Raw genomic sequence first — 27930 nt, 5'->3', positions numbered from 1 at the left:
CTCCCCCTCCCCCTCCGGGAACCCCCCTTTGGTTTCCTGTGCCTAGGAATTTGGTTTTTTGTTGCTTTCTGTTTTATACTCCATGTATGAGCGAAATCAGACAGTTCTATCCTTTCCTGACTTATTTCGCTTAGCATGCTGCTCTCAAGGTCCGTCCGTGTTGTAAGGGCAGCATTTCGTCTTTTTTGTGGTCGAGTAGTAGTCCATTGCATACACGTACCACATGTGTATCCAGTTACCCGCTGAAGGACATGTAGATTGTTTCCATGTTTTGGCCACCATGTGTAATGCTGCAATGAATGTAGGGCTCTGTATGTGTTTACGAATAAATGTTTTCAAGTTTCAATCCAGAAGAGGGATTGCCAGATCATACGGTAAGTCTAGTCCCAATTCTCTGAGGAGCCTGCATGCTGTTTTCCGTAGCGGTTGTACCAGTTTACATTCCCACCAGCAGGGGTCCCCGTAACCTCTCCACCGGTTTTTACTTGTTGATAACAGCCATTCTAACAGGTGTCAGGGGGTGTCTCCTTGTGGTTTTGGTTTTGGTTTGCGTTTTCCTTATAGCTGATGAGCGTGCGCATCTTTTCATACATCTGCTGGCCATTTGCATGTCTCGGTAAAGTGTCTGTTTAGGTCCTCTGCCCATGTTTTAGTAGGTTGGTTGGTTTGTTGTTGAGATGTACGAGTTCTTGATATATTTTGGATATTAGCCCCTTATCGAAGGTACTGTTTGCAAGTATCCTCTCCCATTTGGTTGGCTGCCTTTTTGTTTCGTGGATGGTTTCTTTCCCTGTTATTTGGCAACATTTTGACTGCAAAATGTTGTCTTCGTAAAAATTAAATCTAAACTCAGGGGAACTAAAGTGAAAGGACGGACTACATCCTTGGATTCTTATCAAGTAAATTTAAAATAGCAGCCAATGAAATCTAACAGTTAAAGAAGCTGACAGGAAATAAGTTTGTCATCCATTTACTGCATTTCCATTGTGTGCCAATCACTGTACTAGGCACTGAGGAGAAAAGATATATGTAGCCCTTGCCCTTGAGCTCAAAATGTGCAGTGAGTAGAGGACCAACACCTAGAGGGTAAAGACAGGAACTGGAGAACAGCCACCTCGGCCAGGGGTAACGAGGCGGAGCCTTGGGTCACTCACAACCTGTGTCTCGAAGGTTGAGATACTGTCAGTCGGAGGAGAGGCCATTCCAAGTGGAGGGAATACTGTGAAAGATTCACAGTCATGAAAAAGCTCGGCATGGCTCAGGGACCTTGGTGTGGCAAAAGCATTGGGGGGGTGCACTGGAAGACGGAAGAACAGATGGGCAGGAGATGGAGCTGAAATACTAGGCAGGGCTAGATTTTTAAGGGATTTGCTCTTTAGCTGAAGAATTAAATTTTGTCTTGAAGACACTGAGGAGCCAGCAGGGGATTGTTAGGGAGTGGAGAAGGCCAGGAACACCGATGGATAACAAGTAGATGGCAGAGACCAGAGGCAGGGAGACCCACCCAAGGGCATGAGACCGCAACCAAGGCAGAGACCCTGAGGACGGTTCAGAGGGGAAAATGGAAAGGTGTTCCCTTAACAGAACGTCCGAAGGAATTGTGGACCGACAGGATGAAAACATGAGGGGGAAGGCAGAGTAGGACACACAGACATTATTAGGTGGAGGGAAAGTCATTCAAAATGGACCACACAACAGGGGAAGCATGTTAGGGCAACAGGAGTGATGATTCTCAACTGCTGTGCTGGGCTCTTACCATTTAATTGCACAGCAAACCCATTTCACCGGTGAGGGGACAGAGTGTTGGAGAGATTATATACATCCTTAACCTAAACCCCACATTTGGCAAGTGTGAAGGTTTTGCATTGTTTTGGATATAGTACATGGATAGTGGGTGTCTGACACCCAGGTGGGGAGCTCCAATGCGAGCGTGGGGCTAGAGGTGTAGTAATGGAGCCAGCAGGCTCCACAGAAGGGGAAGGTCACCTAGAGAGAGAATAGGAAAGGCCAGAGCCAAAAGGAGGAGCCTCCACATGAAGGGACTAACAGTGGAGGAGCCACTGAGACAGAGCAGTCATTGTCCAGAGAGCCTAGGAAAACTAGGCCTGAAGGCTCAGGTGTCCAGAATCGGGGGTTAAGCAAAGTGTCACATCCTACAAAGATATTAGGTAAGATAAAGACTGAAGCAGGCTATGGGATTCAGAGTTAAAGCTGATAGAAATGATGTGTAATCTTTGAAAACTCTGAAATCTATGGCATGGCTTAAAAATTGGTCCTGCTGTTACACTGAGGCAGAGGGGGAGACTGCTACACTCCTTTAGAAAACAGGACAGAAGCAGGAATATAAGGGAAGAAAGTAGCTCTGAATCTGAGACGTTTGCAGTTTAGTGAATGTTCAGCTCCTTTCTGAGCACGACCACAATGGCAGTGGGGACTAGCGAGGAGGGCCTGAGAAGGGAGCTGTGTTCTAGTCCTGCTCCCTGAGAGCGATGACGTGTCTCTTTAGATCTCAGCTTCCATGTGTGTGAAATGGTGATCTCTGAATTCCCTCCAGCAGTTGAAAAGTTTTGATTCTATGGCAGAACCAAGACAATGTTAACCAGCTGCCCTAAATCTCGCCTGACATGTCACAGGATAATTAAGAAACCTAAAAAAAGAGAAAGCATTCCAGCTACTATTTGAAATCGATATTTTTTCATTTGCCATTGAATTTTTAGACCTGAGTTTTATTGCTGAAGTGAATTTTTTAAAGAGAACCGTTTACTTGCTCCAGCCAGTTCGCTGAGAACATTGGTTTTAACATTTCGCTCCTGTTATGTGATAAACTAGCTTCAGAGTTAATGCCCAGGGGAAAGACTTATGTCTCTCACATACACCTCTGTCCAATTTTTCAATTTCAATAATTTCACTGGCAAAAGAGAGCAGCATACCAGGACTGGCCAAAATTACTGTCAAGTAACTAATATGTCAAGTATATCTCTAGGTTTGATTGGACAAAGCCAACAACGGACTAGAAAAAATTGGGATGGGAAGAAAGAGGGACACAAAATGAAAACAGTGATTTTAAAAGCAGTACTATGCCCACCGGGCCGGTGTTGCTCAGTGGTTGAGCGTCGACCTATGAAGCAGGAGGTCAGGGTTTGATTCTGGGTCAAGGCACATGCCCAAGTTGAGGGCCCGACCCCCAGTAGGGGGTGTGCAGGAGGGCAGCTGATCAATGATTTTCTCTCATCACTGATGTTTCTCCCTCTCCCTTCCTCTCTTTGAAATCAATAAAAACATATTAAAAAAAACAGTACTATGCCCTTATGAGTAGGTATGAAGCACCCAAACAAAACAATTATGAATTCGTTGCAATAATTAAAAAATGCAGTAACAAGCTGTTTTGAAATCAGTGCTAAACGGAATTTAAAATAGAATGCAAAAGCATAAAACTTTTTCATCACTTCTTAAAAAAAAAAAAAGAAAAAGATCCCAGAGGCTCTGAACTAAATATTGGCAAAAACATAAGTCGCTAATGGGCATTTTGCCCAAAATATGATTTCTTCAAAACAGGATGTCCACTACTCATCACAGAACCATTAATTCCATTTGTAATACAAAAATCACATATGGCTTTCACAGCCAATTCAAAACAAAGGCCTAAATAAAACCACAGAGGCAGCGCAAAGAAAACAGCCGTTAAATAATACTGCACACTTCTGTAAAGTCCACTCATACTCACGTCCTCACGCTCTCCAGGACTAGCCAGGACAAAAGGCAGGCTTTGCAGGGGGCTGACGGAATCGGAGGGAAGCCCATGGGAAATCGTAGCGAACACGTTGGCCGAACTGTGCGGTCAACTGGGGAATCCATGGTTTCCCACCTCATTTCCTCCTCTGGAGGTACCAGGGAGGCAACTCTGTCCCCCTACGGTAGTCCATGGTGGCCAAAAGGGGGGGCATCTGGGTGTCTGTAAGGTTTATGAAAATACCCCCGTCTCTCTGGCACCCAGCCCTTCTGGGTGACCAGGATGCAGCTAAACGGCTCAGGCATGACGGAGAAAACACAGGCCTGGGTCGCGGCTTACGCTCAGCATAGGAATCTGCTCAGGCGACACCTTCCCTCCACAAGTTTGTATGTGGCTACATGCGGCACATTTGCTCTCTGCGATACAACTGTCTCCTCACGTGTGAGAACTACGCAGAGTTAGCGTCTGGCGAACCTGCTGTCTTTGTGTGTCATGTAATATGGATTCTCATGAAATGTTTGCATGCTTCTGATATTTTCTAGGAATGTTTGTATGGCTTTAGTCTGTTCCCTTATGTATCAAGAAATCCCTTTTATATGATGGAGACTTTTTAAGTATTTGCTGGACATTTTCTTGGACATAGCTAGCAAGGGACCATGAATTCTCAGTTGCCAGCTGCCAGTCTGCTCCACGTTTTGTTCTCAGTTCCTCCTGTTACACTTCCATCGAAATGCTCAGCTTCCTACAGACTGCATCTGATCTCCTTACCGCTGATAATGACCTTTCTTATTCAGCCTTCAGTGGTAAATGTTTCACATTACTTTAAAGATTACAAAAGTAATAAAGCTCATAATAAAAATGCAAAGAGGGAAATATAGAATAAAAGAGTCTCGCTTCCCTTGCATCCAGGCTTTTTAGCTCGCCTCTCTTGCAAAGTTCCAGTCTCCCCAACACATACGCATGTTGAATTTAGTGATCTATGCCTTCTCCTTGTTGCCATCTTTCCTCTCCCAAGCAAGAAAGCACAGCGGTTATTTCATTCCCTCCTCTAAGGAAACATTTCTGTGGGTGAAGCACCAATGGGCTTGGGGTGGGACATGAGGACAATGGCGAGTGGTTTCCTTGGGAGGACAGACACTTCAGCCTGGTGTTCGCAGCCTCAGAGATGACTTTTCAGGCTTTGAGACCACACGCCGATGGATAACAGGTATCTCAAGATTCGCGCGTGGTAACTGGATGATGGAGGGCCTCCCCTGAATGTACTGCTTTGGGCAAGGGGGTTCGTATCTTGCATGATCTGGAAAGAGGGAAAAGAGCTCATGATAACAGAATGAACACACGAGCCCAGTGGGTAGGGGACCAGGCTGGATTGAAGATTACCTATATAAACTATTTAGCTATATCTCCTGCCCATGGATTGGTTTGTGGAGAAAGGTTTGTAGCTATCACATGCACATAGTCCACATTTAAGTAAAATGTGAAGTTAAACAAATTTAAGGTATTGCTAAGTATAGTTTTGCCAGGGACGATATACAATCTAAAGCTCTAAAATTTCCAGTAGAAAATATAGGCAAAAAATCTTAGTGACCTTGGCTTTCTTAAAATTTCTTAAACATAACATTAAAAGCCCAAAATATAAGTAAAAAATGAATAAGCTGCATTTCCTCGTATTAAAACCTTTTGCTCTTTGAATAACACTGGAAAGAACAAAGTAAGCCACAGACTAATAAAAACTAGTATCTAGCATACTTTAAAACAACTCTTACAGTGCAAAAAGACAAATAGCCTAATAAAAATGAGCAAAAGATCTGATTAGCTATATAACCAAAGAATTTATACAGATCACAAATAAACATATAAAACTGCTTAACATCATTAGTCGTCAGGAGAATGCACCATGTGATGCACTGATTAGATGGATAAAATTGGGAAGCCTGGCCCCACCGTGTGCTGGCGGGATCGGGAGCACCCCCGGAGCTCTAGCACCGGAGAGGAGCAGGATTTGCTCTAACAGACGGAGCTGCACTGACAGTCAGGCCTGGGTCTAGTCTTGGCTCTTGCGGCTCTGGGGAGGCCTTGAGTCCTCCTGTCCCTATTATCAAACACCAATGAAGCTCCTCAGTCTATCTCATCAAGCTCTTGTGATGGTCAAGTGAGAGCATGTGAAGCCACTTTATAAACCTGGAGGACTGCTGTTCTGTCAACTACATAGACATGAGTCTCTTTGGAAAGGTAATGTGAAGAAAGTGGTAGGAAAGAAATAATACCATGTTAGGTCTTTTCATGTTTTCTTATGGGCCTCATTTAAACTCTTTTGAACTACTTTTTAAAATTTTAGTATTCAATTACTTAAAAGGTCTACAAATATTTACAAAAATGCATCTGAAAATAATACACAGGTGTTTGTCTGCATTAATGTTTACCTTAATATTCTATTCTCCATGGTGCTGAGCCTTACAATAACAAGTCAGTCAGTAAACTGTTGATGTTCCTTAATATTTTAATGATCATCGATCACATTATAACTTGGCAGTAAGAATCACTTCTCAAGGAGACATTTCATGTGTCTAGACAAATCGACCTTTTTGTTGTTGCTGATAGTCATCCGAGGCTACTTTTTGCACTGATGTGAGACACACACATTGATGGGTTGCCTCCCGCACCTGCCCTGACTGGGGCCAGGGATTGAACCTGTAACCCAGGTACTATGTTACTTGCCTTGACCGGGAATCGAACCTGTGAACCTTGAGGTGCACAGGCTGGTGCCTTAACCACTGAGCCACGCAGGCCAGGACAGCAAGTCAGTCCTGAGTCACTCCGGGAGCCTTCCCATTTCTCCTGGCAGCTTTGTAAGAATCCACGCCTTCAGTTTCTCTAGCTCCCCGGTGCTCAGCTCATGGTAAAGCCCTGGGAAGCTGTGAAACTTGGTGCTCACTCCCAGGGACCGTAGCGCCGAGTTTGTCTCTTCCCCCCAAGAATGCAGGACGAGCTCATCGGCAGTCCCGTGGCACTGGAACAGCTCGGGGAGCTCACCGTCCCGTGTTTGAAGAGCCTAGAGAAGACGACACGCAAGCGGGAAAGTTTAAGAACGTCAATCACTCTTGGCATTCAGAGAGAGCGGGAAAATCCCAGTCATACCAAAGCTGCAATGTTTAAAGGGGAAAAAGGCTGTGGTGGTGCCGCCCAGGTGCACACTGGTGGGCTAGTGGGGACTCGGCTGTGTGTGGCCTGCATTTGCTCCACCGAGGACTGGGACTTGGGGCGAGATCTGATGGGGGGGGGGGGGAGAGGAACATGGGTCTAAGGGACAGTGAGGGGAAAATGACATTCTAGCTCTGTCTACGCCGGCGTTTCTGCAGTTGGCAATGAAGCTGCAACGCTACAGCCTTCACAAGCGAGGACACGGCTGTGGAACAGCTGTCAGCAATGCTCCTGATCGTCTGATTCTGTTCACATTCATGACATAAGCAAACTTAGAATCATCTATAGGTTTAATATGCGGGGTGCCCCCCAAAATGTACATAAATGTACACACATACTTTGAATAATTATAAAGGCAGTGTTTATTAAAATACACTGCATTTTCAAAACCGAGGTGCCAGCTGTTGAAGTGTGTAGACACCGTGTATATAAAGGATACACATGTACCACACATGCACTGTTTTAATCCTTCCCCCCGACACCTCACGTAACAACTCAGGACACTTCCTGAATATAATGACAAGCTGGAATAAACCACATGACTAATTTGGCCATGTTCCCCTGTTGTTTTTATTTTTAAAGCTCAAACTTACCTGGTAAACAGCAGATGCTTTATTCAGAAAGCTGGAAAGAGCAAAGACTCCTGCCACATCTGGATGATTTCTATATGCTACGTGCATCGCCATGCACCCTCCCATAGAAAATCCTCCTAGAAGCAAAAGTTCGCCCATCAGCAGAATACATGTAACAATGATTCAGAACAAGATACATCTGTACCAGTCTCCCATGAATAATCTTTAAAAACATTCGGAGACCTTTAAAGATATAGTGCTAATTTAGTCTACTTTAGATCTCACAGAAAAAGAACAGCTATGACTGAAAAACACTGTCCCAGGATGTCACCACTGAGGAGCTTTGTAATAAAAGGAGCTACCACTGAACAAAGTAATCATGTTTGTCGAATAAAAAGATTTCTCACAATTCAAAATATAAGTCATAGCTCGTTAAATTTCTAATGCTCACTTATATTTTTATACTCACAAGTCCTTCCACTGCCACTAGAATTAATCACATGCATCTTTTGCCCAGTTATAAGGTCCATGAGGAGCTGCACTTTTAGTGCCTGCTACACAATAGATGCTTAGTGATCTCCAAATTAGGAAAGACAAAGATCCGGTGAGCTAGTTAAAACATTTTTGGATTACAATGTTATTCTGAAAACTTACGGTGGCAATACCTATATATAAATTTTTAAAAAAGTTTTAAAAAACAAATTTACTCATTTGACAAACATCATTGTCTTTTATGTGCCAAGCACTGTGCTAGACACTGAAGATGTGCAGATTAATATACATGAGCCCTGAGCTCCCTGGGCAGCACACGTGTGAAAATACATGGACCCTCGTGTTTGAGGGGGAAACAGAACACAGACACACAGCAGAGAGGGTGGCGCAATTGCAGGTCCGAGACCCAGTGTGATATCCCATGTCTTGAGTCAGAGTTAAAAGACATCTCGTATTTCATGAGACACAGAAAGTAAACCAAAAGCCACTCTTGTGGAAATATGAAAATATGCTTTAGGGTAGAATTCAGAGCTTTTAATTTCCAGTCTCCTGCTTTACTTCAATTAACAAGGGACCATAAATTTGAATTTACTACGATCTCCTTTATAGATGAAGGGAACTTAAGCCACAGATTAGATGACCTGCTTAAGGCTATTCCCCTAATTTCAGCTGTAAATCTAGGACTTTTGAAACTGAGATTGCCGGCAAGCTTCATGTAGTCTCTATACTCTCTACTATCTGCTGGTATTTATTAAAACAGAACTACTTTATCTGGGGCTGGCTGGTAATACTACTTTGGACCCAGGATACACAGTATGAGTAAAGATTACCAGCCTTGGGAAGTTTACATTTAAAAAAACCGGCATAGTATGTAAATAATTACAGTATGTGATAAATATTACATGTGCGGTTTTCAGCATGGAATCAGAAGGAAATACCAGGGCATCCCAGTAGCAGCAGCTCACCATGGCTAAGGACAACCTGAAAGGCTCTTTCAAAATAGCCCCCAAACCACTCCCAGAGGCAGATCCTTCTAATTAGAGGCTCCGGAATAGGCCTGGCGGGGAGGGAGCATAAATATCTTAGAATTGTATGTAAACTTTACACATGTGCATCAGATTGCCCAAAATGTTAAAAGCCACAGGCATCATTACCCATGAATTTGAGCATTAATACATCTTTGATGAGTCCCATTAAAGCAGGAAGAGCTTACTACAGACAAGATTATTTCATTTCCAGTAAAATTAGATAGCTGAGCAAGAAGATCTCTAGGGTTTCCATCAAGTTTTAAAATCTAGTCTATAAATGCTTAATAAGCACTTGTAAAAGTTAAAACAGCAAAGACTTTCAACATTTACGGTTATTATAAATACAGAAGTCTACTTTCAGTGTGCGGGCAAGGCTCCGCTCCTCTCGGAATACACGCTTAGCCTTCCTTAAATTTAGTTCACAGAACTGATCTCAGCAAACACCTACTTCCTATCTTCCTATCTCCTCTTTTCCCCATTTACTGACAAAATGAATTCTGGGTCCAGGTTGCTTATAATCAGGAAACAGCGAGAGAGAAAGGCACAACCATAGTCTGGGGCAGCACAAGCAGGGGCGAGACCCAACACTTAACTGCGTCCCTGCAGCAAGACAATGCCCCGTAACAGAAGGAATCCCACCAAATCATACCGGCAGCTTTTCTTAGAGCTGAACTCCTGGGTGGGATCTATCAAGGTCTGTGTGAAACATAACACTCAAAATCAGACATTTTATTACAGTCACTTCTGCTACTGACCCTTTTACAAAAGTCCAGGTCATGCAGACAACCTCACAGGACTATCAGGCTCATGTGAGCAGGGAGTTCTGTCTGATGTACCCTCCCTATGCTTAGAACAGCGCCTGGCACAGAGTAGGTGCTTAATACTTAGTGAATAAACGAACAAATGTCAATTGAAATCCCATAGGATATTTCTGCAAGGAAACAGATTTATACCATCAGGACATGTAGCGTAACATCAACAAACGAAGAACCCATTTCCCACACGTGAAATGTCATTGTGAACAAACACAAACGCATCCTGCAAGCATGCAACCTCATGTTCAATTCTCATACTCTACAAGGATGGAAAATGTTCTCGTTGAAATCTCATTATTTAAAGATGTAATGTAAGTCCCTTACCCACTGATACTCTTGGGAGGTAACCTGCAATTTTTCACCAGCCATCTCTGACAATGCAATCACCTTCAGCATCGGACACTACTATGAAAAGGGACTTTGTGTATTTTTTTTAGAACAGAAAAAAGTTTAACACAAAGGGCTGGTTATTTGAATTCAATTTCCATCTAAATGTCTAAAATGCAATATAAAATATACTGTTCAATAAGTAAATACCAAATAGTAAACTCATTGTAGGTAATGGCTATAATGTATATTTATAGTTGCTAGTGAAGTATTAAAATGTCAAGAGTTAACATTTCAACATACATTTAAGATTAATGAGCTGAATAAAACATGTTAAAAAATAATAAACCTAGCTTTTACGAACTCCTTAAATAAAATAAAACAGAAACAATATATAAAAAAACTATACTGGGAAAAATAAGTTAATCTATCTGAAACAAAATCCAGAGGAAAAAATACTTATAATGCAAGTTTACTATCAATTGAACAGGATTTAAAAAATGTAATAAAATCCCCCCCCTTTCAACAATTCTTCCATTTAATTATATATTATCCACAGGCTGAACTGTGCTAAAGTCTCAAAAGATTTGGGAATATATATTTACTTGTATACTTTTTCACACAAAATTTATAGGATAAAATATTTGTCATCTTTTAGTGCAGCAGTTCCACTGCTTGAAAGTTCTGATAATTGTTGTTAAGAAACATAAGCTGTTTAATTAAGACACACGAGTTAAAAGAAAGTAGAATGCTATCATTCTTAAGTTTCAGCTCCAACAAAGAGCTGCAGAAGAAGCCTGCATAAGGCCAGGACAAAGGGCCCTGGAAATGTGGTGGCAGGCTTCATCTTGGTGATTCCAACTATCTCTTCACTTTTATTCTAAATCATATATATTAGTATATACCTATTATAAAGTGTTTCCACCATACGGACAAATAAATGAGTCATCTAAAATATCACCACTCTTACATAATTTTGACACGTTTTAAAAAATTCATTTTAACAGTTAAACACACTAAATGTACAATTTTATACCTTTTTCATGTAATACTGATTTGAAAGTCTTTCAAAGAATCACAAAACTCCCTAATTATATTTTTATTCACTGAACACATACTTACTAAAAGCCTTCTATGTGTACAATGTACACAGCATTTAATGGTTACATGATACTCACTTGTATTAACAGACCATAATCCCCTTAGCGACCCCCCTCGAGATGGGTACTTAGGGCCCCTGTGCAAGTTACTCAGGGATAATCCCAGAATTACTTGCTTTTCCTTTCTTCAAAACTCGGATGAGATGCTCATGTTACCAAAATTCTCCTAACCTGGTCACATCACTGTTCAGGTTCTATACAGCCCAGATCAAAGTTAAACCTAAATTAAATCAATTCTCTCTTAACAACAAATCATCACCACCTAGTGGCCAAAAAAAGGAATCTCATTATGTGCAAAGTTCTTGACTGAGTCAGTGGATCTGGGTTCTAGTCCCAACTCTATTTTGCATTAGCCAGCAATCTGATTTTCAGTTTCATCATAACTAAAATGAGAGTAAGTTCCCACTTTACCTGTTACAAGGCTCAAGAGAGATACTGTATATGAAGACAACTTGTATAATTGGAACACTATCTAAATATGAAACATTCTGGTGTACAAGGGCAATTTAAAACCTGTCAAGTGTAACGTAAATGTCAACTCTTAGCAGTATGACTACCATATGTAGTTTCTAAGCACAACAGTACACGCGAGGAAAACGATACACCTTTTCTACTCTGATTTCTCTCCTTACGCAGGGACATCCAGAAGGAAAGGAGGAGTTTCCAGACAGGCTCGACAGAGGCAGACTGTCCTATGCAACGCGCTTACACTCTGCACACTGGACACTCTCTCCAAGTTACTCAACCAGAAGACGACCAGATAATGTGATAGCGTTAATAATTTTCTCAGAATACAGGACTTGAACCCAATTTTGAGGAATTCAAACTTCACTATTTGATTACCTGTGCTCCCCCTTTTATCATGCCTTTTGTAGAATCATGTTTGGTATAAATATACAAGATTAAATAAACGCACTTCTTACATTCTTAACGTAGAGAGCGAGGATCCACAAGGTCTCCGAGGAGCACTGCACGCCCCGCGGTATCTAACACTGAGCTAGGGGGTGAATCCGGGCCTAGTTTTTCCTATCTCACTGAAGTTTCCTTTTTCCATTAGGAGGGCAATCTGTTTCCTGTGGTGAAAACTAGGAAACAGCGTCTGTTTTCACGGCTGACACCTGCAGTCGGCTACAGTGTCCTCAAGTGTAATCCTACTTATCCTTGTTCCAAAACCTGGCACAGCGTGTGCGTCATCTCCCACCCCTCTGCTGGCTCTGTGCCTCTGCCATCCTGCTGTCCTCCCAGCTTTGCCCTGGCCAGCCCTCCACATGTTGTTGGCACGATCTTTCTACAATGCACACTCTTCGTGTCACTCCCTACAAATAATTCAAAACTCCTAGCGAATGGCTCATGCACCAAGCTAGTATTTCCTGAGAGCTCCTGATGTGCCCCTTTCTTCCTTGCACGAATGTTTCTCTCCTGTTTAGGGGCCACATTCTGATCCACTCTTTAAAACCCGGCTGGAGTCACCTCCTCTAAGCAATTCCTACCCCCACACCGTCTCCTTGTTCTTTCCTCTCTGCTTCCCTATGCCTGGGACACATTTCACAATAACCCCTGCACTGTATTAGGACACTTCACTTCTGTTTCCCTCAGAATGTGACAGTTTTGATAGTTTTTTTTTGTACTCCAGGGCTTAAAGTTTTTATTAACAATTGGGAGACTGAACTTAGCATGAAAAGTACCATTTTTGACCTGACTGAACTAGGTAGACTACCCAGAGAAGGCTGGATATCATACATTATAAAGAATTCTTTTAAAACACTAAGTTTAATATAATGAAATGCCACTAATCAAAATAAGACCATAGGAAAAGAGGGGCTCCCACCTACTCAAATACAGAGAAAAAGTTTTGTTTACAAAATTACACTGGTTACAATTACAATCTCACAGTGTATACTGTGTGATATTAAATTGAAAATTTTATCACATATTAAACAAAAGCAATAAGGACAATTTGTGTGCCTATGATCTCCGTTTTTCCCTTTTCAATCACAGTTTTCTAGTTTGTCCTCTTGTAATTAATTTCTAAGATAACCTAACATCACTATGATGAGTGTTTCTTAAAACTGTTCAGAATGTCAAAACATTTTTCTTTGACTTCCCATTGAATCCCTCCTTCATTAAAATGTTAGGAATAGCACTTACACCTCATTAACATATGTAAATTAAGAGTACTGATTAGAATAGTTTCCTACTTTTTTTTATGAAGGAAGACTCTGTAATTTTATTTCAAAGCCATTTCTTATCCTAATCTTTCCTTTCCCACTCATCACACTGCTCAGCATCTCATTACCTTACAATGATAAATGCAGTAACTGTGTTTCCACATCCAACTTCGCATGTCTTCACTTACCCCTTCTGCCAGGTTCATTTTCCTAAAGCACGGTTCTAATTAACTATATGACTCAAAGATCTTTAATTATCCCTCACCAATTACCTACAGAATAAAAGATACAAGGGAAACCAGACAGACTTTATTGAGCCTAGAATGAGCCAAGTGTTTTACAAACCTTGTCTCCCAGTACACAGATGATGCACTATCAGTCTCCCTTTACCGATGAGGCAGCAGGACCCAGGGGAGGCAGGAAGTGCTGAACTAGCCGGGCACTGGCAGACGTTAGATTGGAACCCGTTTCTGTCACTATATTATGCTCTTAACCTTAGTCCAGATATGAGTCAGTAAGACATTTTCCATTCAGACAACAAACTTTCTGCTCAAGCCATCTAATGTCCAGACAGACAAAACAAGCACTAGCTTTTCTACTTGTATGTACTGCTGATATTCTTTACGCATAAACCTCTACACTATGAATAGTTAAAATTTTATTTATCTGTGCATCTCAAAATCTCAAATGCCGCTGCTACCTTCCTATTAGAGTCTTCTCTAACAGCTTCAAATACCTATGATTGCTTCTTCTGAATTCCTGTGGTACTTAATTACTCAAATCATCAATTCACTGATCAGGTCCTGCCACTCATTATAACTTTCCTAGGCATCCACTCTGTGCCAGGGACGGTGATGGGTCCTGGGAAATAATAATGAATATGTGTGATCACTCTCTTTGGAAAGTAGCCAGCTATAGGGCTGCAGGGCACCCATCGCCGGTTGCTTTACTTACAGTTATCACTATAAGTACCTCATGGGCTCCACCAGGTTGTAAGCAATTGTGGGATAGAGCATGTTTCATTTAGCTGTGTGTCCCTTGGAGCATCTAACGTATTGCCTGGCACAGAGCAGGAACTTAGGCAACATTTGGTAAATAACTAAATAATGGAATTGGTCATACATTCACACATTTTGAATGCTATCTTGCAATTATGTGGTCTAATCCCCTAGATGGAGTTGGGTGCCCTTCCCAGCACTCCCATAATGCTCTATGTTTACCTCTATTAGAGTTAAACACAGATACACAGAAACATACAAACACGGAGTTAAATATAGATGAAGAAATGGGCCCATAAAAGTGATGCTACTGTAAACATCCAATCTCAGTTTTGTATTATAGAAATAGAGATATCATAGTTTATGTATGTGATGACTACAGAATAAAAGGGTATTAAGTAGAATAAAGAGCTCATTATAAAGGCACATTATATCCCCTTGGGAACAGAGGTTGCTAAAGTCAGTTAACAAAAGTTTATAAATACCTTATCCCTGTGATACTAACTCTGAAGAGTTTACTGTTCAGAAATTCCATGTTATATTCTGACTATGTCCTTTATCTTACTCATGGCAATAGTAGTTTAAACATATTTATAAAACTTAAGATTAAAATAAATTGTTTTAAAAACTAAAATGAATAATATCTTAATTAAAATTAAACACAGGACTCTCAAACTGGTGTTATTAAAATGAAAATGACTTAAAATGTCATGAGCTATTGTTTATAATTCTAGTATCTTTGAAACCTTTAGTGTATGTAGCTTATTTGAAACTATAAACAGGTGAAATGATATATGAGTGCTTCTAAATAATATTCCAAGTAAAGTTCAACATACAGAATTAAACAAAAGTAAAAAAACCCCTAAAGTACCAGCATTTAAAGGTCTTACCTATTAATATACGATTCTTCTTGATGCCACTTTTTACTTCATCATGAATCAGATCTGTGAGCACCTGACACATCACATCGATGGACTCAAGGTGTTCTGGGCAGTCATTAGATATTTTAAATCTGTCAAACCACACATTGGAGATTCCTCCTCTCATAGGAGTATATGGTCTGTTTAAAACCAAAAGAGCAAAGAAAAAGGAAATGACATTAAAATAGATGTTTTAATTTTTAAAACATTATTGTCTTGAATAAATAGTTTCAATTTCCTCCAAGATTTGTAAATTGAAATTCATATCAAAAGCACCCCCATGCCTGTGGCATCAGCTCACATATACGTATGTAGATTCCATAACACTTACTAAGGCCAGTACATCGCTCTTCTCTCCATCTTTTAAGATTCATAAATTCTCTGGAAAATCCTCACAAAAAATGGAACTTTGTATATATTATGTATGTATACAGTATGTGTGCATACATTTTTTATGCTCAATTAAAAAAAATGATTGATTAATCAGGCCCACAAATTTTTTAAAAAATTCTGCTTTGGTTTTTCCCCTTTAATCAATATTTCAGTTTTCACAGCTGAGTCATGCTTGTCCATGCAAAAAATTCAATACCTCAATAGTGAAAATACCTCTCGCCAACAAACTTTTAGAAGTTGGGTAATTCGCAGCACTCAGGTGTGAAAGGCGAGCTAATAGTTTCAGGGCTCCTTGATCACATTCAGATAGATCACCCTTAGGATGGGACTGGTCCAGTATTTTTTTTTTAAATTGGGAATTGGAACTATTTTTTTCATCTTCTCAGGAACCTTGGAATGAGAGTCTAGTGGGACACAAGTAATCTTTGGAAGCAGTCATCAGACAGGCATTGTACACTGTTCGCACCATTTGGGTCCCGAATTGGGCGCTTTGCTGGACTTAGAAGACATTTTATGTAAGATGCTCTGAACTGGCGTCTTGTCGAACAAGGTTATCTTGTAAGATTCTTTACACTTCTGCGAAGGTGGGATGGCCGCAGTGCTAGTGACTTAGATGCATGTTCACGCTCTGGATGCTACTCGAGGGCCCACGGTGCCCACCCGAGGCCCACCCCGCAGCGTCCCCGCCGCCCCCGCCTGGCCCTGTCAGGCCAGGAGGGCTCCCACCGCGTGGACCTGCCCTCGGAGGCAGTGGTCTGGGGCCAACGTGTGGTGCTGGGCCCGAGCCTGCACCATCTTTTTTCTCTTGATCAAGCCGCTTCCAAATAAACCGACTTCCACTTTAGGAGCCAGGAAACCAAGGGCAAGGTTTGGAAAGCTCAGACACACTGAGGGAGATCTGGAAAGAGGAGCCCATCCACACAGGGCCTTCTGCTTATTTACTGAGGAGCCACGTTGTAAACACTGCTTTGCAACATGCTTTCTAAAACTGGAACGTGTATTTTGAATATCCCTGTAAGACCGTACATTTTCTGTCAGTTTATGAAGACACATGGTATTTTATATATGCATGTGTATGTTTGTGTGTTGTTTTGATGTTTTTCATGTAAATCTTTATTTTTGTACCATTTGTCATCCCCACTCCCACTCTCCCCACATCTTCACACTATGCAAACCATTTTCATGATCTAAAATATACCCTTGAATGTTTTTCTTGCATGTACATTAAAACAAGCTTCTTTACAGGATACTTTTTAGAGCACTATTGCTTTTCAAAAATTAAACACCTATCTGCTTTTCTTATGGGCCTTCTCCCTTTTAATGGTGCCTCATGTAAACCTGCTATCTGTTCCAGGCCTAGCCTATCGTTCTAAACGGCAATGTAATCTGTCTTTTAGTGTCTCCTATTTGTTTAAAAAGCTCTTCCCAATCCATACATTTTCACATGTGGAATCCAAAGTTTTCTTCTAAGATTATTGTTTTTAACATTTAACTCTTGAGTTTTTCTGGAATTTTTTTGTACACGAGGTGACCCAAGGTTCGAGTTAATATATTTAATTTTATAGTTCTGAGTTATGTAGTCTCTCTCACCAGATTCCATGAGAGAATTAATCCCTAATGCCTCATACATGCACTATGTATACTGAATGGGCTTCTCGCTAATATATCTAGAATGGGGCTAGTTCTATACTAACCCTGGGAAAACCAAGAAAAAAGTCACTCAAATCATTTTTTGTGTTCTGTGATGCAGATGAGGAACACGAGCTGAGAGGCTCTGTTTCTGTTGCTGACCTACCTACTACCTACACTGTGTTAAGGTCACACTGATGCATTACAGTGTTTTTGCAGCATGCTCGGAGTTGGGCAATGCAGATCCCCTCTCCTACCATCACCACCACCAGGCTCTTTCCCAGATTTCTCCTGCCTGTTCTCAGGCATACACTCTTCTTTACTTATCTAAGAAATTATCAAATATTTAGTCAGTCTGAAAATAATTTCAAATAATTCTCTTTAAAAATACTTGTGGGATTTTAACTAATATTGCATGGTTGTCTGGGAATTTACATTTCATGACATAGATCTGAGAGGAGGGAGGATTTCTGCAGACTGAGCTCTTCCCTGGACTTGCCACGTTCTGATCCGCACCTGAGGCTCCTCCTGCATCGTTCCCCAGGCCCTAAGTATGCACAGAAGATAAAACCCTGCACCGGCTCTTTACTGGGACTCCAATGAAGCCTAAATTCTTTTGCATTCCTGCAAACCTCCCAGCCTCAGAAGCTGCTCTGCTCAAGAGGTAAATAAATTGGAGTCAGAGGGAAGAGAAAACAGAAAGCACTTCAAGCCTCTAACATCCCAGAATCCCTTTCTCAGGATTAACTTTCTAGACATGCTCAGAAAATGAACGCAGGTACTTTCCACCTAGTATTAGTGTCACTGTCAGACAGAATGAAATTCCAGACTGGATTCAATTTGTCATAAAAACCACAATGATCTTCTGAATGAAGCCTGAACATATCATTCACTTAAAGCTGAATCTGACGTTGCCCTCTTAAGTTATTTCTACTTCCCTTTTCATTTTATTCTGCTCTTTCTTTCAGTGTTGTCTGTCTAAGCACTTAAATAGGGTGATATCATAGGCCAAGATATGAATCATTCCGGGAACTCAGCCATTAATTGAAAAAAATTACATTCATTTAGCTTTTTGTCTCTGACAGCGCCTTCCTTAATTAGCGATAGATGCTCCATAGAGGTGAAAGCCCAAAGTAAATTTTACTGATATGGTTGCTTTTTGTTGTACTAGCTAAGAAAATCAAAATTCTGTTCAAAGATAACTGGGAAAATTTAATCAGACAACGTATAATTTAGAACTTTTCTGTTATGAAAATATAAAAAAATGCATAATTCTCTTAAGATGTTAGAATGACTGTTAAATACAGCATAAAAGTGAGATTGTTTTTTAAAACAGCTAACAAACTGGTACATATGTTATGTTCATTTACCTTCTTCCTCAAATAAATCACTTTATTAGCTGGTATAAAAGAGCTCAGACATTACCACAATAAATAAATATGTTAGGAGAAGGACATCTGTGTGGCTCCTAAATCAATCAATCAAACGAGCTATTACACACTGGTAACATATTAAGATGAAATAAAATGCCCAAGGTTAAAAAAAAGGTTGAAATTCAGCCTGATACCAAGTTCGGTTTTGGTCAGTGTTTCCTAAAAGCCATAAAATCAAAAGGTCGTTCATAACCTTTAAGATAATGTCATCTGACTCAGTCTTCCTCTCTGTCCTCACGGCACAGTGCTTCCTGTGTCCACACTCCCCTCCTACTTTCTTCACACAGGACAGCCCATTACTGATCCAGAGCCTCTGCGTTTGAGAGTCCCTCTAGCTGGGATGCTCTTGGCCACAAGGTGGGCTCCCACTAGGTCTCAGCTAAAATGTTACTTCTGCAGGGGCATCTTCTTTGGCCCTACAATTTAAAGTATGTCTCCCTTCCACCCTGTAATGCACACATATAGTCTCTCTATCCCAATATCCTACTTAACTATAGAATTTATCACTATTTGAAATGAACATATTTTATTTCTTTTTCCCCTATTTTGGTGTGAGCCCCCTGAGTGGGGACTTTCTTTCTTCTTCTTCTTTTTATTTTTTTAAATATATCTTTATTGATTTCAGAGAGAGGAAAGGAGAGGGAGAGAGAGATATAGAAACATCAATGATGAGAGAGTCATTGATCAAGCCCACAACCTGGGCATGTGCCCTGACTGGGAATCGAACCCTAATTGCCTGGATCCCAGGTCGATGCTCAGCCGCTGAGCCACGCCCGACTGGGCAGGGACTTTCTTTCTTACAGGGGTACTCGAAGTGCCAAGAACAAGCATTTGCTGAATAATGAATGTCAATAATCACTTATGTCACCTGGATAATTTATGTCAGGTAGATATGAGAGAATATCTAAATATGTTTTTATTTTGCTCTAAATTTCTTTTCACTTTAATTCTTCTAAAATCCATATTGTGATTTCAAGGAAAAGGTCACATTTTTCTTTTGTTGCTTTTTCAAAAAAAACCAACAGGTTTCTGAGAGAACAAGTTTTTACATACTAATAGGTATTTTAATATGCTGTTTAAAATATTTATCAAACAAGTAAAACTATTTTTTCAAAACAGCTGTTTTCGCAGGGTTCCGTAGCAGTGAAGTGTGCCTGTAGCACAAGTCTACTGGTATGGGGAGAGAGATGCCCAGTATTCAGCTCAGACAGAAATCTCTTAAGTGCTGGATTAAGGATGAATTCATCGTTTACTACACCTAAATCAAAAGTGCCTAACACTGTTTTGGAAAACATGTTTAATGAAAAACACAGACATGCAAAAAATAGTAAATCAAAAATAGAGGCACTTTATGCAAAACTTGTTACTTTAAAAATTTCTCAAAACACCAAGAGAAACTATATATTGTCAAATAAATTATTAATGGCTTGTTAAAAAATTGTTATTATTTTTAAAATGGAAATTCTAATAGTAAACCCAAACCAAGAAAACCTCTAATTACAAATACAATTAAAGTATGTCACTGAAATAAAAATATTTATTGAGCACTTCAGTTTATTTAGAGTCCAAATTAACATAATGAAAAAAATGAAGCAATATTTTCCACTTAAATCAACACAGCAAGCTAATTGCTGACTTTTACTTAATATGCCCCTAACTGAGCTGATTAAAAACATCTATTAAATAGGGTTGAGGTAAAGGAATACCTTATAGCCAAAATGGCACTTTACAATTTAATCAAAACATACTGATACGCTGTAACAGACGGCAACTGGGTAAATATAATACACTACTGTTCTCCCCTTTAAATGCTTTCAAATACGTGTGACCACTGAAGTAAGCATCCTAGCCTGTGTGACAGTTTCAGTGTTTGCAGATGAAATACACGTGAAAGTGTAACGGGGGGATAGAGGATCCTGCATGGCTGGACAGGAGGTTTCTACATGTCGTGAGAGTAAAAAACTAAATAGGTAAAAGGTTGGTATACATCTTGTAATCCCTAAAGAAATCAGGGAAAAATAAAAAGAATAGATAAATGGATATTAAAAAATTCAAATAATACAAAAAGAAGATGGAAAGAGAAAAAAATACAAAAATATAGTAGACTTAAATTCAAACATATCAATAGTTACATTAAATACAAATGGTCTAAACAAATCACTTAAAAGACAGAGACTGTTTAGACTGGTTAAGAAAAAAAGCCCAAATATATATTGTCTATAAGAAACCCACTTTAAATAGGATATAAACAAGTTAAAAGTAAAAAGATGGAAAAATACTATGTAACACTCATCAAAAGAAAGCAGAAGGATGGGGAAAAATAATATTTTATAATATAAAAGTAGCTACTAATGAGGAAGACAGTAATCCCACATAGGCATGCACCTAACGCATTGTATGCAGGAAACGTATTTATACGTTTTACGTTGACTGGTGGTAGAGCATGCGATGAAAACTACCCGCAAACAATGTGCTAATAACATCACTTAAAAACACATGCAGAGAAAGCTGATAGAACTAAGGGAAGAAACAGACTAATCTACAGTCATAGTTGGACATTTTAATACCCACTCTTCAGGACCTAACAGAACAACTCAGAAAAAGAATGACTAAGCAAATATTTAATTTGAGCAACTGACATTTGTAGAACTCTATATGCAAAAATGCACATGGTATACTCACCGAAAGAGACTGTATGCAAGATCATAATATAAGTGACAGTGTCGCAAGACTGAAATTATACAGGATAGTTCTCTGACAACGAGATGTAAGATGAACTAAGACTACAAAATCTTCAGTCAACGCAGATGTGGTTCATATTTGAAAATTAAGATATTTTCGATCTTATAATTTTAAATTACATGTTAAATGAAGTTTCTAATTATTCTGAGAGTCTGAGACACCTGGAATTAAAACGTGGTAATGCCTACACTTCTCATAAAATGAAAGAAAAGTAATTTCACAGTAATGTTGAAATACATTTTCTAATATGGTAAAATACTAAACCAGTCTTGATAATACTGTTCATAAGAGCCCTTCCAACATTTAGAAAATCCTAAATCAAAAGTTTTGCAGCCAGTGGCAGTCTCTGATCAATGACACTGGGTTTCCAATATGGAAAAGGACCAGTGAAATACAGCAAAGCCACAGAATGTATAACCTGCTGAGTATTTAACATAAAATAATTCTGCTAGGTCAGCTCAGGGTTCTGGTGTTTATATTTGAAAACAATAAGCATAGTTTACAAACTCAATTTTTATGTTAATAGCAAACGAACTAGCATTATTATCCTTGATTGCATATGTTTTATTTCATTGTTTTACCTGATGGGGCTGATCAAGGACAGTTAGTATTACACAATGGAGATCCTATTTATAGCAAAAACACATATGTACTCTTTCTGAAAAAGCTCTTGAGTTTCAGAATAGGAAATTGCAAACTGCATTGAATTGTAAGCTCTTTATTTCTTCATTTTAAGAATCTTACAACCAGTGAAAACAGGAAAGCAGAACTTTACCCCTCCATGATCACAAGAGTGAATTTGAGACTAGAAAGGAAAGTGGAATTTTGTTTTTAATGTTTCTGACCTAGAGTAATTAAGTCTAAAAATAAAAGCCTAGTACATAAAGACCTGTTCTTAGGTGCAATCTCAACTTCTTGTATTGATTCAAAGACAATAATGCCATTCACACTTCAATTAGCTCAGATCCCCCCATCCCCCCAAAATATAAACAGCTGACTACACTGCAACATTTTTTTTCTTCCTCAAGGAGTAACAAGACACTGATAATCTAGTATGTGCGGGATAGAGGTGTAATTTAAAGCAGGGTTTCTCAAGCTAGGAACCACTGAGATTTGGCCCAACAGTGTAATTACAGAAAGAAAAAAAAAGTTTGTAAAAAAAGTACTCCAATTTAAAATATTTTAAATACAGAATGAAGCTTAAAGAACATCTAGGTGGTATACATCTATTTACGTTTTATGCCAAAGAGCTATCCTGAGCATTGAGATCAATTACTCCTCACCTGGGGGGAGCCGTTGGGTAAATAATCTTCACGTGCTGGAATGTTAGATCTTCATTTAACACCTGCTTGATCCACCGTCTCATTCCTTGTCCAGAATCACCTGGTGAATCACAAAATCTACATTAAGATAAAACATTCTGACAATACAGTGTATTTAAACAGTCTAACTTTCAGGTCATACAGAGGATGGAACAAGGAATAAAAAATGTCCCTACATAAAAATAACTGCAGAGACTGGTTCATCAATATGAACTGATCAGGTACCAGCAGGTAGGAACAATCTGATTATTTTACTGACTTCACCACCGATCGCTTTAAAAACCTTGCTTAAGAAGGATCTGAAACCAAGACTACTACTCTATCCAGCAAGATTATCAATCAAGCTGGATGGTGAAATAAAGAGCTTCTGAGACAAAAAAGGTTAAAACTTTATCACTTCAAAACTAGCATTACATGGTGTGGGGAGGGCGTGGGGGTGGGATGGATGTGGGGTGGAGGGGATCAGTGGGGTAAAAAGGGCGACATCTGTAATGGTCTCAACAATAAAGATATTTAAAAAAAAACAACAACACAAAAAACCAAAAACCTTAAGCCTGAGTTATAAGTTTCCTCATTTGTTTACAGGTTATAATAGGAATAAATAAATGAAGTCAATCAGTCTTTCTAAATAAAAATGCTATTTTTTCTGATTTTAAACAGCCATTTCTTAGCTTTACTCTTAAAAATACTAATTCCTAAAGTGCCTATAAACTTCTGTAGTTGGAACAACCTAAAACAATTTTCTTGGTTAAAATATTAAAATCCTTCAAAAGGGGTATATGCTTTTACTTTTAACCTAAAGAAATTAGAATTTAATCCTGATAATGTGTTTACATGACCTAAAATAATGATACATTCCAAGGCCGAAAAAAATCACCCAAATTCATGCAAATATAAATGTATATGTATTTCCATAAAAAATGGAAGGAAATATAGGTTCATCTTATGTGGTCCTAAAGAGGAAATTTTAAAGGTAACAACTTTAATTTTTTAACCAAGACATCAATTCAAAATATATCTATTGAATGCCTACTAACGTGTCAGGCACTGTGTTTACTGCTAGAGAGGCAGTGAGGGGAGAGTGAAGGGGAGAAAGCAGCCCTTTTCTCACGGAGTATACAGTTTAGTGTGAGAAACAGTCAAAAAATCATACCCGTATATGTGAAAGACAAATGTCCCCACTGCAAAGGCAAAACACGCAGTACTGCCAGGGTTTACTGTGCTAGGAAATGGCATGGTTAAGGAGTTCCGGGTAACTTCACTGGAACATAAGCTCTACCGGTTCATTTTGTCCAGTTAATTGTTCATTTAATGCCTCGAACAGGATTGACACAAGCTGGGCATCTGACAGGTAGCTGCTAAATGGTTTGAACTCAAATCTCCAGGATGGTGGAAGGCGGAGTACAGAAGGAAAGAGCATCTCAGACACGGTTAAGGCAAAGGCTAAGACCCTTTGTAGGAAGGAGCAGTGTGACATTGAAGAACTGGAAAGAGGAAAATGAAAGGAAGAGCAGTGAGTGCGAGGTGAGGTTAGAGGCACTCTTTTAAAAATAACTGTGATAAAGAGTTTGGCTGGCCTTTGTCCCCAGTTCCTAAGAGGTAACCTCAAAACCCTTAGAATTTCCTGAGTGATTAGAGTGTCTTTGTTACTCATGGAAGGGACCCCAAACCGCAGGATAGTTTCACTAAGGAGATGACTCAGGGTGGGAGCTGGCCAGCCAGAAAGACCAACCATGTGATTAGAAGGTTGGGGCTTTGAACCATGTGATATCATTCTGACCCCCGGGGACAGAGGAAGCTGGAGATTTGAGTTCAGCGCCAAATCAATCATGTCTATGCAATAAAGCCCAAATAAAAACTCTGGATAAAAAGCTCAGGTGAAACTCCCTTTGTGACAACATTCTTTTGAATATTCTCATACCTCAGTGCAAGGAGGCAACTCATTACTGAGGACAGGTGATTTGGGTTTAGAACCCTCCCAGGCTTTCTCTAAGTGTCTTTTCTTTTTGGCTGGTTCTAATTTGTATCCTTACACAATAATAAAATCGTAATTATAAGAAAAAAAATGAGGCTAGAGAAACAGTAGGCCCCTGACAAATCCTGAGAGCACAGAGAAGCTACAGAGATATTTTGTGGGAGGAAGGTGGCTTGCCTTTAAGGATCACCCTGGAAACTATGTGAAGACTGAAGGACAAAAGGAGATGTGGGAGATCAGTTAGGAAGCCAGTGTTCCCGTGACAGATACTCAGACTAGGGCAACAGCAGTGGAGTATACAGAAATAGGAACTAGAGATATTCAGGAGCTAATATGAACAGAAATTGGGAATAGATTAGTTAATGGGTCAATGGTGGCAGGTTTCAAGGCTGACCGTGAGGTTTCTGACCAGGACAACTGGGTGAACAATAGTACTCTATACTGAGACAGGAAACCCAGGAGAGCAAGGATTTTTGTTCGCTTTGTTCACTGCTGTATGCCTAAGCCTAGAGCAGTCCTTGCACACAGTGACCATGTAACCAGGTATTTCTTGAATAAATATATTAATGAATGAGTGGTTACTAGGCTGTTGGATAAACATGTCTTGAGCTCCATGGAGGCCTAAAATGGACACGCATGTGTGTTTCCTGTATAAAGGTAAAACTAGGATCTGTGGGCTTATACGCAGTTTAGTGCAGGGAGACACATGTAGAATGAGAAGAGAAAGCAAGACATGCAGTTTGTCCGCATGCACCCTGTGGCTTGGTGTGGAATACAGACATTGTATTAGGTAGCTCCAGATACCACGACTACCACTGAACACAGCGTCCTAAGGAAATCTGTAACAGTGAATTAATCTACTACCGGAAGCTGAACAAAGCTAATTAAACTGTCATTTGTTTTCATCATCCTGAGAAAAGGTGCTTCTTTGGTATTTTAGTAGCAGGAAAGGCCCACATTGAGTTGACTATACACAGAACCTACATTCCCAGTTATTCTTCTATGACTGCCACACATACCCTAGGAGAGAACCCCAGGCTTTTAAGATTAAAAACAAAACAAAACACAACATACCCCAAAACTAAATCCACCTCTAAACACTCTCTGTCAACCTTGAAAAGCAAAACTGAATACCCTTGGAGCCCTGATTAGCGTTAGTAACAGCTGCTAGTAATAGCTGCCTAGTTGTAAAGCTTCGCTGTTACCTTAAGATACTTTTAAATAAATATACTTGATCAGTCAAGTCCCTTTTCTATTTCCAAAGTGACCCATCCTAGCTCCCTGTTTGTGTGTGTGTGTTTGTTTACCTGACCGGCCTAGAGAGCTGATTCTGGACACAGAGAGCTCTGGGTTTAAGTCCCAGCTCCACCACCACCTTAAAGGTAATATAACAGCCAGGTGACCTCGGACAAGCTGATCAACCCATCCAGACTCATTTCCAGAATGACAAAACTTGGCGCACCTGCCGATTTCCAGCTCTCCACGTGCACCTCTTAATTCCCTGCACGGCCCCATCGCCACCCTCGTGAAGCCTACAGAAGTCTCAGCTCAGGGACCGCTGGCCCGGTCCAACCTCACGAGCTCCCCATCCTCCCGGTGCCTCCAACAGGCCTCGCCGCAGCTGCTCCCTCGCAGCTCCCTTGGCAGAAAACCGCGCACCACCTTGTGATCGCCCCTCCGGCTGCTGACTCAAACTGATTGAACTGTTTTTGTTTTGAACTCGAGGGGGGCGCCCTGAAGACACAGGCTGCCTCCCGTTTCTTACACACACACATACACGCAGACACACACAGACAGACACACACAGAGACACACATAGACACACAAAGACACACATAGACACACAAAGACACACAGACACACACACAGACACACAGACAGACACACACGCAGACACACAGACAGACACACACGCAGACACACATAGACACACATAGACACACATAGACACACATAGACACACATAGACACACAAAGACACACAAAGACACACATAGACACACAAAGACACACATAGACACACAAAGACACACAGACACACACACAGACACACACATACAGACACACACGCAGACACACAGACAGACACACACGAAGACACACACACACACAATTTCCCAAGAACGGAGCCTGGGCCAAGCACTAGGGATGCAAAGATGGAAACTGGGGTCCCGCCTCCCGGGGGGCTCACGGCCCGGGGGGAAGGGGGGGGGACAGGGCAGGACAGAAGCAGCTCCAGGTGAAATCCAGAAACTACACCGGGAACCAAGCGGCTTCGCCGGGGCAGGTCGGGCTCGACGCCGCGCTCTTCCCGGGGGTGCTTAGAGGCGAGAGGGAGTGGGGGGCCGGGGCGGGCTGGGGACGGACCGGGGGCGGGAAGAGCTAATAAAGGGCATGTGACTGTGACGCTCACCCGCCTGCCCCGCCGCGGGGGCCTGGAGGGCGACGGGACCCGGAACCCGCGGGGGCTGGAAGCCGCCGTCACTGGCGGCGGGCCCTGAGAAGCGACTGTGCGTGTCTCCCTCCGGTGGAGGACTTACCTTGCCAACTGGCTCTGTTTAAACTTGGGGGACACGGAAGGAGGGGTGGCAAGGGGGGGCGCGGAGACACGTGTGGGGGACGGCGGGCCAGGGACCCCCCCGGGACAGAAGGAAGGACGGCGACGGGGGACGGCTGGGCGCGGGTGCCCACGCTGCCCGGGCGGCCACAGCCGCGGGGGCAGAAGGGGGCACGGGCGGCCCTGCGAGCCCACGGGGCCCGGTGGGGCTGAGGCGCCCGGAGGCCCTTCCAGCGGAGGGGGGAGGGGGCAACACCGGGGACACCGCGGGGAGGACGTTTCCCAAGGGGCAGAAAACAAGGACGGAAAACTGGAATCCACCTGAGCCGTGCAGGAAAATGAGGGAGGCGCTGTGCCTCCCAGCCGGCGACACCACGCAGCGCTGCAGGCGCACCGCCGGCGACACGGCCGCCATGGCTGCGGCCACGACGCGGAGTCCCGCCGGCCCCGCCCCTCCGCCGCGCTGCG

The 27930-nt window shown here is 41.3% G+C and overlaps 1 protein-coding gene across 4 annotated transcripts; it reads right to left on the bottom strand.

Moving 5' to 3' along the window:
- Positions 1-41: 41 nt before the first annotated feature.
- LYPLAL1 (lysophospholipase like 1) lies at positions 42-27925 on the bottom strand. 4 transcript variants are annotated; one of them, XR_013997895.1, is made up of 6 exons: positions 27784-27925; positions 22892-22991; positions 15382-15551; positions 7525-7640; positions 6154-6782; positions 42-5027 (listed from the first exon to the last, which is right to left on the bottom strand). XR_013997895.1 is itself a non-coding variant. In XM_081124232.1 (5 exons), exons 1-5 carry the CDS (start codon positions 27875-27877, stop codon positions 6543-6545), a joined length of 720 nt encoding a protein of 239 aa, XP_080980358.1. In that variant the 5' UTR covers positions 27878-27925; the 3' UTR covers positions 5316-6542. The 4 variants fall into 4 exon arrangements, 1 of the variants encoding a protein (XP_080980358.1); XR_013997896.1 differs by having other exon boundaries at positions 6449-6782; positions 27784-27914; XR_013997897.1 differs by lacking the exon at positions 27784-27925 and adding an exon at positions 24084-24414.
- Positions 27926-27930: the final 5 nt, after the last annotated feature.

Source organism: Miniopterus schreibersii (assembly GCF_964146895.1).
Source record: "Miniopterus schreibersii genome assembly, chromosome: 21".
In the NCBI taxonomy this organism is placed as follows: Eukaryota; Metazoa; Chordata; class Mammalia; order Chiroptera; family Miniopteridae; genus Miniopterus; species Miniopterus schreibersii.
This window is presented reverse-complemented; position numbering and strand designations above follow the sequence as displayed.